This window comes from Podarcis pityusensis (assembly GCF_964106645.2).
Source record: "Podarcis pityusensis genome assembly, chromosome: 9".
Classification (NCBI taxonomy): domain Eukaryota; kingdom Metazoa; phylum Chordata; class Lepidosauria; order Squamata; family Lacertidae; genus Podarcis; species Podarcis pityusensis.
This window is the reverse complement of record NC_138034.1, coordinates 39,720,986-39,735,724: the sequence shown is the minus strand read 5'-3', so window position 1 is coordinate 39,735,724 and position 14,739 is coordinate 39,720,986. Positions and strand designations below refer to the sequence as shown.

The window sequence follows — 14,739 nt, the reverse complement described above, 5'->3', positions numbered from 1 at the left end:
CACTCCTGCATGCCTGCTCACCTTTTCACCCAGTTCACCTTGTATGATCTATTGTCCTGCCTGTTCCCCAATCCTTTTTGCTTTGATTATTGTATCTTCCCTTTAATACTTCTTTTAAAATAAGGGTTATAGTGGACTATATTACATGGCAACTTCAAAGATATTTGATGGTTTCAAACATGCCCATATTGCTTTTGTACAGTGCCTATGATAATAATTTAGAAAGGATTATTAATGTTCATTAGAGATTTTAAAAAATCAATTATTTACCTTCATTTGTGCTTTGGTAGACCTGGTATGCCTGTTACCATGCAAGCATTCTCAGAAGAGGACAGAAACCAGTGGTTCGAAGCCTTAGATGGAAAAGAAGCTGTAAGAACAAAACTATGATTTTGTTGTTGTTGTTGTTGTTGTTGTTGTTGTTGTTGTGATGGCAAAATATTACTACATAGACCAACTTCCTGTTTCTTTATAGGTTGAGCATTGTCACAGCAACCTGGTTTGCACATCACATTAAAATCTAGTTAAAATAAAGCTGTGGTTTAATGTGAATTCACAGACAAGACAGAATCTGGCTGATCATGATGTCCAATCCTGGATTTGTGCTTTGTTTCTCTGCAAACAAACCACAAGCCCAGGTTTGGAATCACAACAAGCCAGACTTTGTCCTGTTCCCTGGTGAGGAAGTAGCAAGACTGGGGAAGGAATGGAGTTTGAACTTCTCAATGGTGTGCTCCAGTAACCTTAAGCCATAGTTTGCTTGTTTTTTTTAACTATGGTTAATGCAGTGGTTCTCAAAGGGTGTGACATGCCACACTGATGTGGCAGGAGAGGATGGCAACTGTGTCAGAAAGTTTCAAGGATAATTAGTATTTTTGGGAATGATTTGTGTTTCTTATGTAGCTGCATTGTTTTATACTCTCTTGATGACTCCTGATCGTATTATAAAATAGTTGTGTTCTATGTTTTAAATTAAGCACTGCTAGATGTTGTTTCTTTTTGTTTTCCAATGTATTTCTTATCGATAAAAAAATCAGTGTCATGTGAGCAAAATTTTATTCTGAAAGTGTGGCCCAAAGAAAAAAGTTTGAGAATCACTGGTTTAATTTGACATGTGAATCAGGCCAGCATGGACTATAAGTGCTGGGTTGTCTGATCCTTAACTTCCAGTACTGATGCACCATAATTTTTTCTTGGCTATGATGGAACAGCCCACTTCCCCTGTTTAGCAGGGAAGATATTGATTATTTTTTCTCACCCCCCCCCCAAAAGGCTGCATTTGAGTGTACATAATTTTTTTCTTTCTCTCTTTGCCAGGTGTTTCTCAATTTGAACAGGGCTAACATAAAAAGAGAAGGAAGTAAGTACTTGTCTTCAGTTGTAATTTTGTTAAAAATAACCTTGGTTTTGAAGAAGCAACAGTTATAAGTTTGAGTAGGCTTAATTTTGCATTTCTTACCATTGTTAGTCTTTATATTGTTGTAAGGGAAGTGTACTATAGACCTGAGATATTTTCGAACTGTTTCTCCTTCTAGGTGCACAGTTGGATAAGCTTGGGTTCACAATTCTGAGAAGATGCATAAGTGCTGTTGAAACAAGAGGTAATGACAAACTCAGTTCAAGGTTGCGTTTCATGAAGGTTTATTGGTTGAGCTGAGAGGCAGAGAGTGATTGTCAGAGCTTCAATAGGGATTCCAGTATTACGAGAAGGAAAGGACATTTCCGCACAACAGTGCTAGAAGACAAATGACAATACATTTTTGGGGGAACGGGTGTGAGTTTTACAGCATTTGTCTTAATGGATCATAGTATTCATATACCTTGGAATAGTCCTTACAAGAACTATGCACTGGCTCCAAAATTAGAAACGAGAGGTAAAACTGATAGGATCTGAAGCCAAGGTTTGTTCTTGGCTTACCAGCTATGATTTATTTTAACAGAACAAACGATGACCCCCAGTTCAGATGCAACACTAAGCCAACATTTGCAGTTTGTTACTCCCCCTCGCTAGTGAGGAGCCCATAGTGGCAGCAGCTGAGCATTCATGGTAAACCATTAGCCATGACTTACCATGAAATGTGAGTACAGCTAGTGAATTCATGGCTAAACTGAGATCTCTCCAGTTCGCAGCTCATGCAGATAACTGCCATGGTACTGCCGCTCTTTGTAAAGGTGTATGTGGTTTTTCACAAGGCTTCAGTCAAAATTAGAAAATATTTGAAAAACTTGAAAGCGAGCCATCTTTATGCTGTGCTACTTTTCAGTGCTGTTAATAATAGTAATAATAATAATAATAGTAGTAGTAGTAGTATATAAAGCATTGTGTGTAATAGAACTGGAGCTTTGTGCTTCATCTGCTTCTTACAAGGTAATGACTGTTCAGAATATATCTTCTAAATAAATTCTTACTGCAGGCTTTTTAAAAAAACAAAAACAAAAAACCTAAGGTTTTATTCCCAGATGTAGCAGCTTTGTTGTGATGGAAGATAGGTATATATATATAAACTTAACAGTTGTGTCTGCATATATTCTGATTATGGTTGCCAGATTGCAACCTGGAGATTCGCTCTTGAAATCCACTGGGAGGCGATACAGTGGGAGGGGATGCAGATAGCGGTCTCTGTTACTTGGGATCATGCATCAGAAAACTTAATATTTATTTGGGGCTTAGTTAAACTAATGTTTCATGTGGCTTTACTGTCATTCTACTTCGCCATAGCTCTTGTCAATGCACCACCAATTTACATTTGAAGATGGTATAGAAGCACTAAATAGGATTTCTACATATCTAATGGAATATTGAGTTGACAAGCCTAACCAGGCAGCTCTTTGGGCAAAAGCAGGATAATTTTTAAGTGTTAATCCTGCATTTTTTAGATTATGTGGATCAGACCTTCTTACTTAAACATTTCTCTTTAACTGCAGAAGCAAGCATTAACTTGAATTCAGTTATAAGAGCAAGGTATAATTAAAAAGTATTAAGTCAATTTGAGATCTGCATTAAATATTTCAGATACCTAGTCTTAACTTGGGGCCCAGTGAATCAATGTGAGATTCATTTATTTCACTGTACTTTTTGACATGCACTGTATATCTCATCACCTTTCCTTCATGAGGCTGCAGTATCTTCTGACCCTTTGAAATACTATAAGGGCATGATTAGTTAGACAGATTAATTCCTCTTATTTGGATTTTTCAATAACTTATCCAGATCAATTTTCAAGGGGGTGGGGAGCTTCAGTAACCATTGATCTAGTATATAGTATGATGTGGCTTAACATCTGTAGGACACAACTATCACTTACCCTTAAGTATCCAGCACAGAACAGCTTCGTAAGAATTCCATACTGATTTATGTTATGTTTTAACATAGTGAATAGTAGCAGTGGTAAAAGACATTGTTTATGCAGCTCAGACTTACCTGTATCCACATTCGTTGTATATCTTATATGTTTGGTGTACATTTTTCTTTCCTTCTTTTTCGAATTCATTAAGTTTCTCTGACAAACATCTAGTATGCATTTTGTGAAGATAGAGGGCAGCAGTAAGCTGCCGTTCTTTTTATTTCTGTAGCAAATGTATATCTGCTTCGTTGGTGAGAAACTGGGGGGAAAGTTCCCGATGGAGAAAAAACTCGATTTATCCAGCAGATAGGTGATCTTTTATGCAATGAATCATAAAAACCTTAAAGAATAGTTTTGTAGGAGTACTGTGGATGCCAGTCATATAAACATTTTGATCTTCAAAATGTGCTTGTAGTATATTTAACTTTACTGTCACAAACTAATTCTCTTAAAAAAAAATTAAATATACTACAGGTTTGCTGTGGTATCAGTGGAATGTTGTTTTTGATCCTCTAAATAAATATTAGAATATTCATATGTAAGCCTTTTGCCTCAAAGTTACCAGTGGTGCTTGGGAGATACAAGATAATAAAAGACCTCAAGCATGTCTGTTAGGGAGAATTTACAGCTGAGTCCACCAAATAAATGCTAAGGATTGTCACATTTTCACCAACCCTGCACCTTTGCTTTTACAGCAGTCTGAAACAGAGAAATTTATTAGGTGGAGGTTTTCTTCATACATAAGGACTGGTTTTAAAAAGAAGAAAGTGATAACTCCTACAAGTTGTAAGTGTGGTCTTGAAGCTGGAAAGAAGGGTGCTACTGACCCTACTCTGTATTATACAACCCTCTAGGAGATTTGTATAGAGTTGCATCAATGGCCATGAATTGGTTTTCTCAATGTTACAAATACCTTGTTTCTAAAGAATGCTACTAGTAGCTGAACAAAAAAATGTGCTGTCTTTTATACTAAGTTTCCTACTAATATTTCTGGCTGAGATAAAGTCAGCAACTGGTTCTTACAGCACCCCCATTTTTTTGAAAATAAGTTACCGTGTGATTAAGGTTCTATTATTGCTGGAATAGATATGATAGATTCTCCCAATGCCTTTTCCTTTAGGTAAGGGGGGGAGGTGGCAAGGGACAGAATTTGATTGGGGGTGTGGTGCTTGTGGGGATTAATCCCGCATGGTGTTTCTCAATAGAAATCACTCCCCCAGCTGCTACAAGCTATGTACCCGTAGAGTACCTGCCTTCTATACCACCAGCCAACGATCTTAAGGGACCATTTCTATTGGGCTATAGTATGGTAAGAAAGGGTTGAAAATCCCCCCACCCCACCAATTAACATGGCCCTTCATGCAATTTTGGTAGATTTTTCAGCTGCTATAGTCAAAGAAAAATATGTTGGGAAAGTCCTTCATCTGTTCCTGTGTTTCGCTTTAATATTCAGCATATTAGGGAAGATATTTAATAGCTGCCATCAGATACTGTTAGAAAATCTATTGGGTTTTTAGACAGTACCAAATTATTGTGCCAGGTAATCATGTGAGGAGGAATTAAAGAACCTTTTAATGAGGGTGAAAGAGGAGAGCACAAAATATGGTCTGAGGCTCAACATAAAAAAAACTAAGATCATGGCCACTGGTCCCATCACCACCTGGCAAATAGAAGGGGAAGAAATGGAGGCAGTGAGAGATTTTACTTTCTTGGGTTCCATGAACACTGCAGATGGTGACAGCAGTCACGAAATTAAAAGACGCCTGCTTCTTGGGAGAAAAGCAATGACAAACCTAGACAGCATCTTAAAAAGCAGAGACATCACCTTGCCAACAAAGGTCCGTATAGTTAAAGCTATGGTTTTCCCAGTAGTGATGTATGGAAGTGAGAGCTGGACCATAAAGAAGGCTGATCACCGAAGAATGGATGCTTTTGAATTATGGTACTGGAGGAGACTCTTGAGAGTCCCATGGACTGCAAGAAGATCAAACCTATCCATTCTTAAGGAAATCAGCCCCAAATGTTCACTGGAAGGACAGATCGTGAAGCTGAGGCTCCAATACTTTGGCCACCTCATGAGAAGAGAAGACTCCCTGCAAAAGACCCTGATGTTGGGAAAGATGGAGGGCACAAGGAGAAGGGGATGACAGAGGACAAGATGGTTGGACAGTGTTCTTGAAGCTGCCAGCATGAGTTTGACCAAACTGCGGGAGACAGTGGAAGACAGGAGTGCCTGACGTGCTCTGGTCCATGGGGTCACGAAGAGTCGGACACGACTAAACAACAACAACAAAATCATGTATATTTTTTCCAAAAAAAAATTATCATTCGTTATTATGCCTTACCTATTGTAATTAATGGTTGAGGGGCAGCCATCTAACCAATTATATAGTTACCTATTTATAGTTTTCAGTATAACTGTTGTGATATGGTTTTGTAGTAGTGCATGTTCATATGGTTCTTGAGGCTTGGCCTGGATCTTTACTGTGGTATCCACTGAAGTCACCAGTTTCTTGAGTCAGCATACTTTGTTCTTAATGTCTGTAATGTTAGCAACTCAGAAAATCAATACACAATCAGAGCTGCAGCTTTTGAGACGTACACAAACAATAAGCTGAATTGGTTGTCAAGAATGTTTTCAGCTCTTTGAGATTCTTACTGTGCAGTTTTGTAGCATTAAACCTAGTGATGTATCAAGCTCTGTATCAGCATCTAACTTTCCCTTATGCATTGAAAAAAGTTTTGGGTTGCAAATGACATGAAAAAGTGAAATATCTTCCTTTATCTCATGGTTTCCCTCCTTTATTTTATTAAATTTTAAACTGCCCTTGAGATCTTAGTTGAAGAATTACACTTTCCTAACTGTTTACACGAGGCATGCAGAACCTATGGGCAACATGATATTGCTGAACTACAACTCCCATCATTCCTGGCCATTGGCCATGCTTGCTGGGCTTGTGGGAGTTGTAGTTCAGCAACATCTAGACAGGCAAAGATCCCTCACCCCTGATTTACACTACGTAATGCCATCAAAATTGTGATTAAATCTCAAGTTCTGCTTTGTGGTTTCATTATCACTTGGATTTATGACAGGAGCTGTATGCACACTACTGAGGGCTCATGAGCCAGTCATGGGCTTGGGGGGTCCTATAAAAGCCAGCTTGTTTTATTAAACTAATAGCACTAAAAGGAATGAGAGCGAGCATTCCGCAATGTAACCAAAATTCTGTCCAGGTTTCTGGGGTATGACATCTTGTAGACTTTACTTTGGAAATCATAGCTATGTGGATTTGGTGCATTTGACAAAGGTATGTTGAAGAGCATATGTGTAGCAAGTGACAGTTTCAAGAGTTCATCTATAAAATGCAGCCTTAGGAATGGAGATGGTAGGGCTTGTATGATACTTCCCTGCACTGTGATAACTCCATTCCCCTAGATGGGGATGCTCAGATCTTTGCATAAGTAACATTGATTAACAAAATCAGAGTCTGATGGTGATCAAGAATATGTACAAAAACATCTTGAAAGTACAAATAGCCTAGATTTCCAGTTTCGGTCTCTGGACTTCAGAGAAGGCTATTCACAACTGCTGCATAGAAATTGCAATTGTTCCATTGCTTGGTTCTTTGGGCACTTCATGCTGGATATACTAGAAAGAGGAATGTGATGATGTAAATTATACAAGTACTTGTACAAACTATCGTGTGTGTGTGTGTGTATGTGTGTGTGTGTGTGTGAGAGAGAGAGAGAGAGAGAGAGAGAGAGACAGACTGATTGATTGATTTTCTACTGATTGAAAAGTGGTTATTGTGGTTTTGGTACACCCAATCATATCAGTGATAAAACAGTGTTTAATGGGGGGAAATGTAGTTTGATCCTACTCTTGTCTTCAGAATGTATCCACATAGTTAAAAGTACTTCCAGTCAGATCCTTCTGGGCTTTGTGTTGCATAATAATTTTCACGAAGGCATCAGACGTACTTGTAGATGAATATTTACACATGCCTCAGGCTTTTTATTCATATATGGGTGGTCGGTTTGCCACTAGTTTTGTTAGTACTGAAGTGACAGGAAGACAAATCCAACAGAAATTACTATTTTCTGTTAAAGTAGGCACTTTATAGTTAAGAGATGCCTGTTTCCTTGCTACTGGTATCCTTCTCTTTCCTTCTTGAATCTTCCCCCATTTTCCTTTTGTCACCTGGTTTGTGGGTGAGAAATCCAACTCAGCTGGTGGCAGATTTGGAATGGGTGTTGAGAGAGAGCTGGTATGTTATAGGAAACAATGTGGTGTTAGCAGTTGGTTAACAGTGAGCCAAATCTGACCCAAAGCCTGCCAGTTGTTGACCACTGCCTTGTTCTTAGGAGCTTTCTCTGAATTGGTTATTTTGCTGTGTGCTGTAACTGAGGACAAATTCCCTGTACATTACAGCCTAGACCATCCAGAGAGAAAGGCGTTGAACATATGAAAATGTTTTCAGTGATGCATGTGTATGAGTGATGTTCCTGTTTAGAGACTCCAAAGCTGCCGTAGTCCCTCAACTTAACATATCCATGAAATGAAATCTCAGTGTCTTTTCAGGACTTTTAAATTAAGGTGTGCATTCCTCTTACTCCAGATGAAAAAGTTAATTCTCAATAGTTGTGTAAATAAATATAATAAGTCTAAATCATGTTTCCCACTTACCTTATCTTTCCTAGGTGTCTTGCATCCTTTTTATAGACGTTATGATAATGAATGCAGTTTTGAGATTGATTGTTCAGGAGACATTTCAAAGCTTACCTTTCTAATGCCTTTGGGTTATGCTTTTGTATCCCCACCAGGTATAAATGACCAAGGACTGTACAGAGTTGTGGGGGTGAGTTCAAGGGTCCAGAGACTTCTGAATTTGTTGATGGGTATGCCTCTTATTTTTATATCCACTTTTTCTATCCTCTTCTACCATGCCATACTTAGCCCATTTGTACTGGATAAAAACTTACGGAAGGATTAAAGTGAATAGCATTTCGGTTTCTAGAATCCCGGTCCCTAACATGTTCAGGATACTCTTTTGGAGAAATCATAGATGGCACATAAACTAATTCTTAAAGTAGATCAAAGGAGCTTGTAGCTTCATATCCAGAGGAAAGGTGATATAAGGAGTGATACAGAAGACTGACTGTAGTTGATAATAAATGAATGAATTATTTCAGATCAAATTTCCTAGCTGAAAATTGTTGCACATCTATTAAGTGCACATCTTATATGTTAATATCGTTTCTTATTTTGATTGGTAGTGATCCTGTAAGAAGTTTTCTCCTAGTACCATTTTTTGTGAAGTTTTAACTTTCTCTTTATCCCAACCCACAATTCTGGCTGCACCTCACCACCTTCCCCAAGGTATGGGTACTTAGATGAAATTCTTCACCTGCCTATTATCAAACCCTGCCACAGCAGTCAAAACTGTGTTATTTCCAGACTTCTTGTCCAGAGCGCTTGACAATACATGCAGTCAGATGAGACCACTGGGATTATTTCAGTTTTCTGAGTCTCCCAGACCTGTCACCTCACAGCAGCATGGGTCTGATTCTCAAGGATTCATTGATATTCAGAGAAGCTAGTTTGCAACAGGCTCCTCTCCAGAACCATGCATGCTCCATCTGTGCTGATAACACAGTGTTCTTTGGCAGAGAAAACTAGAGGAAACCAGCAAGTGAATTCATTTCATTACCCCAGACATTATGTGAATGGCAAAGCACTTTTATATTATATGCTGCTGTCAAATCCTTGCCACCTGTATGGCTCTGTTTTAACAGGCTGTCTGTTAGGAGTTACGATAGCATGTCAGGCTTGAGATCTTGTATCCCATGTCATGTCAGTTTGTCATAATGATGTTGCTAAATATTAATTTACTTGATATCTTTAATCATTGTTAGCAATTTTGTGGTGTTCAAAGACGGCATATAAACCTCCCTGAATCTTGAAGCATCGGGAAGTATTGGGAACTGAAAAAGAAGATTATCAAAAGCCAGTGAAACAAAATAGATGTGGGTGGTTGCTCTGGAATTCAGAGTTTTCATAAGGAAGTTGTTTAGCTATTAACAATGCACTTGGGATATTTAAAATAGCAAAGAAACAACTGAAGGCAGTTCCATGTTCATTTAGAATGAATAAAATAAAGTGAATTATTGCATTCACATAAAATGGTAACTACCTTAAAGGGAGGATTGCTGATCTAGGTCCGTGGTATTATGAAAATAATTTAAGCTGAATAAATACTTTGAGAGTTTAAATAGTCACATATTCTTATGCAGTTGTGCTTTCTTTCTTTAGCTCTGCACTGCTGCATAAGTTGTTTGGAGGCAAAGGTGTTTTTCAGCCAAGCGTGTACTGTCATATAGCTCCACTTAATATAATGCAATTAGAATGGAGCTTTCAACTTTGGGGAATCTTCAGACATATAATCCCTCACCTGTGGTCTAAAGTGATACAGTTAATTCACTCAAGTATCACATTCTGTTTTATGAGTAGGTCAGGGGCTGCCAATCTCTTTGAACCAGCTGTCACATTTTGAGTTTTGAAAAAGTGCTATACGCACCAGTCACAAAACTGGTCTTGACTGTGGATATCACACAATATAGATTCACTACCCCAACAAACACACAATGGTGCTGTTGCTGTCTATTTATATCCCACCTGTCTTTCATCATTAACCCAAGGTAGTTTACGTGTAGTTCCAAGCTGGTCATACATTCAAGCACGACCAGGTTAGCTTCAGCAAAGTAGTGGCTTCATGTTCCTTCAGATCATATCCTGAGCTTATAGATCTCTTTATGGAGGAATTCATTGTCAACAGTTGGAATCTGGACCCAACCCATAGTATGGTAACAGAACAAACAAAAATCTGATCCAGTTTGTTTTGTTCAAATACATTTTTTTTCCTTACCTGCAGAACATTAATGGGCATTGGGTAAAGATCTCTGTACTAATCCCTAAATAACAATCAACACATCATCTTCATATGTAACTAGATAATATATCAACTATCAAAATGCCCACCAAATTTGTTGGGTATGTGTATAGGGAAATGGAGGGCTCTAACTAACACTCAACTCTTTTCCCATTTGTCCCCCTTGCAGCTCACTTCCTGGGTTCAAGTTCTGGATCATTTTGGTTCAGAGCACCAGTTTTGGCTTAGTTCTTGGTGAGAAAGGTTGGATACAAAGCCCCATCAGCTTTCTGTCTTGAGAGAGCTTATCCAGATAGCTACAGAGGAGGGAGTTCTCTTCCTTTCACAGCCTTCACCCCCTCCCTTTCCTCAGGCTCTGCTCTGCTCAGACATTTCAAGATTTGGAAGAGGATAGCATGCTGAAAGACAAGAACAAAATTAGGCATGCCTTTTGGATAGTAGTTAATGCTTGCAAGTTGGTCAAAAATGTTACTTGATTTGTATTATTTAAATCAAGTTTAAATAATTGACATAATTAGACAGAATATTCAGTTATAAGAATTAATTGGTTGGCATAGCTATTAGAAGAGAATTACTTGGTTTCTGTTAGAAAGGACTACACCTTTAATAAGGAGACATAATTTGATTTGTTGCTGCTCTGGCAAGCCCAGTTATATGTGAAATCTAAAATGTATTGGTGTCAGTTACTACTGCTTTAGTTTTTGTTAAATTTTCTATCACTCACCATAAGAAAAAACAAATTGATATGTATATATTTTTTAAATCACAAAGTTCCTCAGTCAATTTGTGATGTATTGGACTGTGACATGCTATCTTCAAGATAAAACAGGGCTATATTTTAAAGAAATCGTCAATGCAGTTTCATTTCTTTGTCAAGAAGAATCTGTGGTGTTTGATCAGTCAGGCATTTTAGAGCTCAGTTTTACTGAGCCACTTCCTACTTACAGGAAATGAAATCGATATGGTGGCCAATGTATTGTGTAACATTGACTGAGTTGTTTGATGGTAAAAGAAGAAATGTGGAAGTATAACTCACTCATTACTTCACTCCCTTTAATTATAGATTCATTCTGCAGCATACTCCCCCGTGTTCTGGTTAGATGCCATAGCTTTAGTGAATATTTTCTAGCAATTTCTTGCACAGAAACTGGCATTACATGTGAATATGTTTTTACTATATTGCTCTTGAGCAGCAAGGTTTATTATTACTATAAAAGAAAATACTTTCCCCCTCCAGCCTTAAGAAATTGTTTGTGCAGTGACACTTTGGGAAGGCTGGAGGGGGCGAGTATTCAAAGTGCTATCAAAAAGGGGAGCAAAAGGTCAACATCATTGTCCAGTGATCAAATAAAAATAGCTTTTGTTTGAAAGTGCTGTTTCAGATGTTGATACTTCCAATCAACACCCAAATGTTCGAATAAAGAAGTGCCCGTCCCAGCATACAGATCACATATTCAACTAATAGAAAACAGACTTTTAAGCAATAAGAAATTTTATTTCATTACCTCATTAAAAAGAAACTTGATAGCACCTTGCACATTTTCTCTTGTTGAACACTTGCAAGAAAGTCAGCTTAGCTTCCCACTGCTTGCCTGCATGTCCCTCCCCACCCCATTTCCTTTAACAACAAACAATTACACTTCATGGGAGCAACATGGAATAACATAATTCGGTCTAGTTTATTGTGGTGTTTTTTGTGGTGCACAGCCTATCAACAAGATATGCATTAAGTTGGGAGAGGGAGTTGGCTGTTTGCATTGCAAGAGATGCCATGTTTGAAAGAGTAATATTAGATTAGTGCCTGCTTGTTCCCAATGGGATCAATGAATGTTTCAACCCATGTACAAATCTAATCTCCCCCCCCCCACACTTTTTGTGGGTTATTTTCTAGATGCAAAAACAAGTAATGAAGTTGACTTGGAAAATTCCATGGAATGGGAAGTGAAGACAATAACAAGTGCAATGAAACTATACTTAAGGTAACATTAAGCTTTAAAGTTACTGTAATCTAACTTAGTTATGACATACTGAAGATCTAAATCGGGCATAAGCAAACTCGGCCCTCCAGATGACCACTAGGGATGATGGGAGTTGTAGTCCCAAAACATCTGGAGGGCCGAGTTTGCCTATGCCTGATTTAAATATTGTACTGTTCCACTGAAAAGTGCAAATTTATTATAGAAGGTTATGACACTGCAGTTTGTGGAAATATTAAAAATAAAACACTCATAGTCTGCACCTATGGACTGTCCTGCAGAACACATGGGCTGTGGGGTAAGGATCCTGATTTCTTTACTCTGGTAAGAATACCCAACGCTTCCCCCCACTTTTATATACCAGGGGAATGATACCCAAGGGGATATCTGGTGAGATGGGGATTCCTCCCACTGTTATAAAAAGTGCACCAAATGCGGTGGGAGAAAGTATATGGATTTTATTCTTTGGACGTGTTTGTACTTGGAATAGTAATACATATTAATAGGCATTCTTAATAATTCCACACCGTTTGTCTTAACAGAAGCCTTCCAGAGCCCCTGATGACGTATGATTTACACGGAGAGTTCATCGTTCCTGCCAGTAAATATTTGACTTACAAATACATCTTACTTCTTTTAAAACAGTTACGATGGAGATCAGGGAATAGTAGCCTCAATTAAATTTCTACTTTGAGTAAATTAACTCAAACATTTTTTACATGGAAATCATTTGAAAACTGTTTTTTCTTCCCTCACCTCAATATATTATATACATAAAAATGATCTGCATATTAATAGCCTCATGCAGTAAAACACTGACAGTCTTGGATATACTTAAAGTTTTAATATTACCTACAACATTGTTTAGCTTATTTTAAAACTAGTGCTAGCCTTACTGCAGAAGTACCTTTTCATGTCTCTGTTAATTCCTCCTCCCCCTGCAAAATAATATACCCCAGAAATGGTAGTGTTACATAAACCTATACATCTCAAAATCTCCTATTACCTGATACTTCTTTGCACTGAGATCCTTGTGAGGTCCATATCCCAAGCTCAGTTGGTTAGAGTGTGGTGCTTGATAGCATGAAGGTCATAGGTTCGAACCCTGTATGGACCACTTGCATTGCAAGGTGTTAGACTAAATGACTCTCAGGGTCCCTTCCAACTCTACAATTCTGTGATTCTTATGTGTTCCTAGAAGTCATGAATGTACAAGTGGAGTTAAACTTTTATCAACTAAAAGGAAGACTTGGAGAAGGCAGCACATCAGCTGCAGAAATATAATTCATTTTAAGGTGAAAAAGACATTATGGGCAGCAGATTTTGGCAAAATATCAATGAGATACCTAGGCAAGTGAAAATATTCTGTAAAGCAATGAAGTAGCTTTTATTTTAAAAAAGGTGTGCAACAGACAGTTTACCCTTTCATTGGTTAGCCTCGTTTATTCATAGTTTATATTAAGTAGGCTGAACACACAAGGCACAATGGAGAACAGCCTGCAAAAGATTGGCTGCCTAGTTCAAATCTGTGTACATGAGAGAGAAGTTCTGCCTCAACCCACCTGTGCTGCCTCTTCATTCTCATTACCATCTGTAGTTACGATGCAATGACATTAGATTCCACAACCGGCATCATTTCTCTTCTTTTCCAATATGAAGATTTTAACAACTAGACTGTAGCTACTCAGCCTGAGCCTTTCTGGCCCATGTCTCCCCTTGCTATTCCATTAGCACCTTCTTTCCTTTGTTACCTGTTTCCTTACCCCATTTTTCTTACCCCTAAATGGTTTTCCCCTACTCCCTTCCCCTACTCCCTTCCCCTGCACCCCCTTGCCTCATCTTCCACACTGTTCCTGTGGGTCCTTCAACCCTCTGGAACAGATATTCAGGAAGACACAGTAGCAGGAAGAGGGAATTGAAGAAAATTGCCTCGCCTTCCCTTACGTTAGCAGATGCCTCTGCTTGATTTGATTTCACTATGTCAAGAGAATAAAAAGGTCATTCTGCTACAGTAATATAATTTCTTACTCTGCAGTTTCTTTCTAGAGAAATGGAAGTGGCTAACCAAAATAATAGCATTGATCTAAAAAAAATATTGAGGGTAGAACAGAAACGATAACTAAAATACCATACTTCCCCCCTCCAAAAAAAGAGAGAGAAAGCCAGGAATAAGGAGAAATGGGGAAATACTTGGTTTTCTTTTTTTATCAATAATGCATATTGTGCCAAATGTATGACTAATAATTACTTCTTCATTCTTTTATGTAGAAAGTGGCACCCCCGAGTCCCGTGTTAACGCTATCCATTTCTTGGTTCATAAACTTCCAGACAAGAACAAAGAAATGCTCGATATTTTGGTGAAACACTTAGCAAAGTAAGCATCTTGTCTTCTAATTTAGTTCTCAGATGTTTAAAAAGTAGGCTTAATTATGTTCAGAGATGAATTCTGTTCTATACAGGAACATAATT

The 14,739-nt window shown here is 38.2% G+C and overlaps 1 protein-coding gene across 2 annotated transcripts in view; it reads left to right on the top strand.

Annotated features, from left to right (window-relative positions):
* The window catches only part of ARHGAP10 (Rho GTPase activating protein 10), a 110,616-nt gene that overhangs the window by 51,908 nt on the left and 43,969 nt on the right, over positions 1-14,739 (top strand). For both annotated transcript variants that reach the window (XM_081021350.1, XM_081021351.1), the window contains exons 11-17: positions 291-372; positions 1,318-1,360; positions 1,536-1,601; positions 8,169-8,243; positions 12,186-12,273; positions 12,813-12,871; positions 14,539-14,644. In XM_081021350.1, the coding sequence (XP_080877476.1) occupies positions 291-372; positions 1,318-1,360; positions 1,536-1,601; positions 8,169-8,243; positions 12,186-12,273; positions 12,813-12,871; positions 14,539-14,644 (519 nt within the window). The remainder of the gene's footprint in view (positions 1-290; positions 373-1,317; positions 1,361-1,535; positions 1,602-8,168; positions 8,244-12,185; positions 12,274-12,812; positions 12,872-14,538; positions 14,645-14,739) is intronic.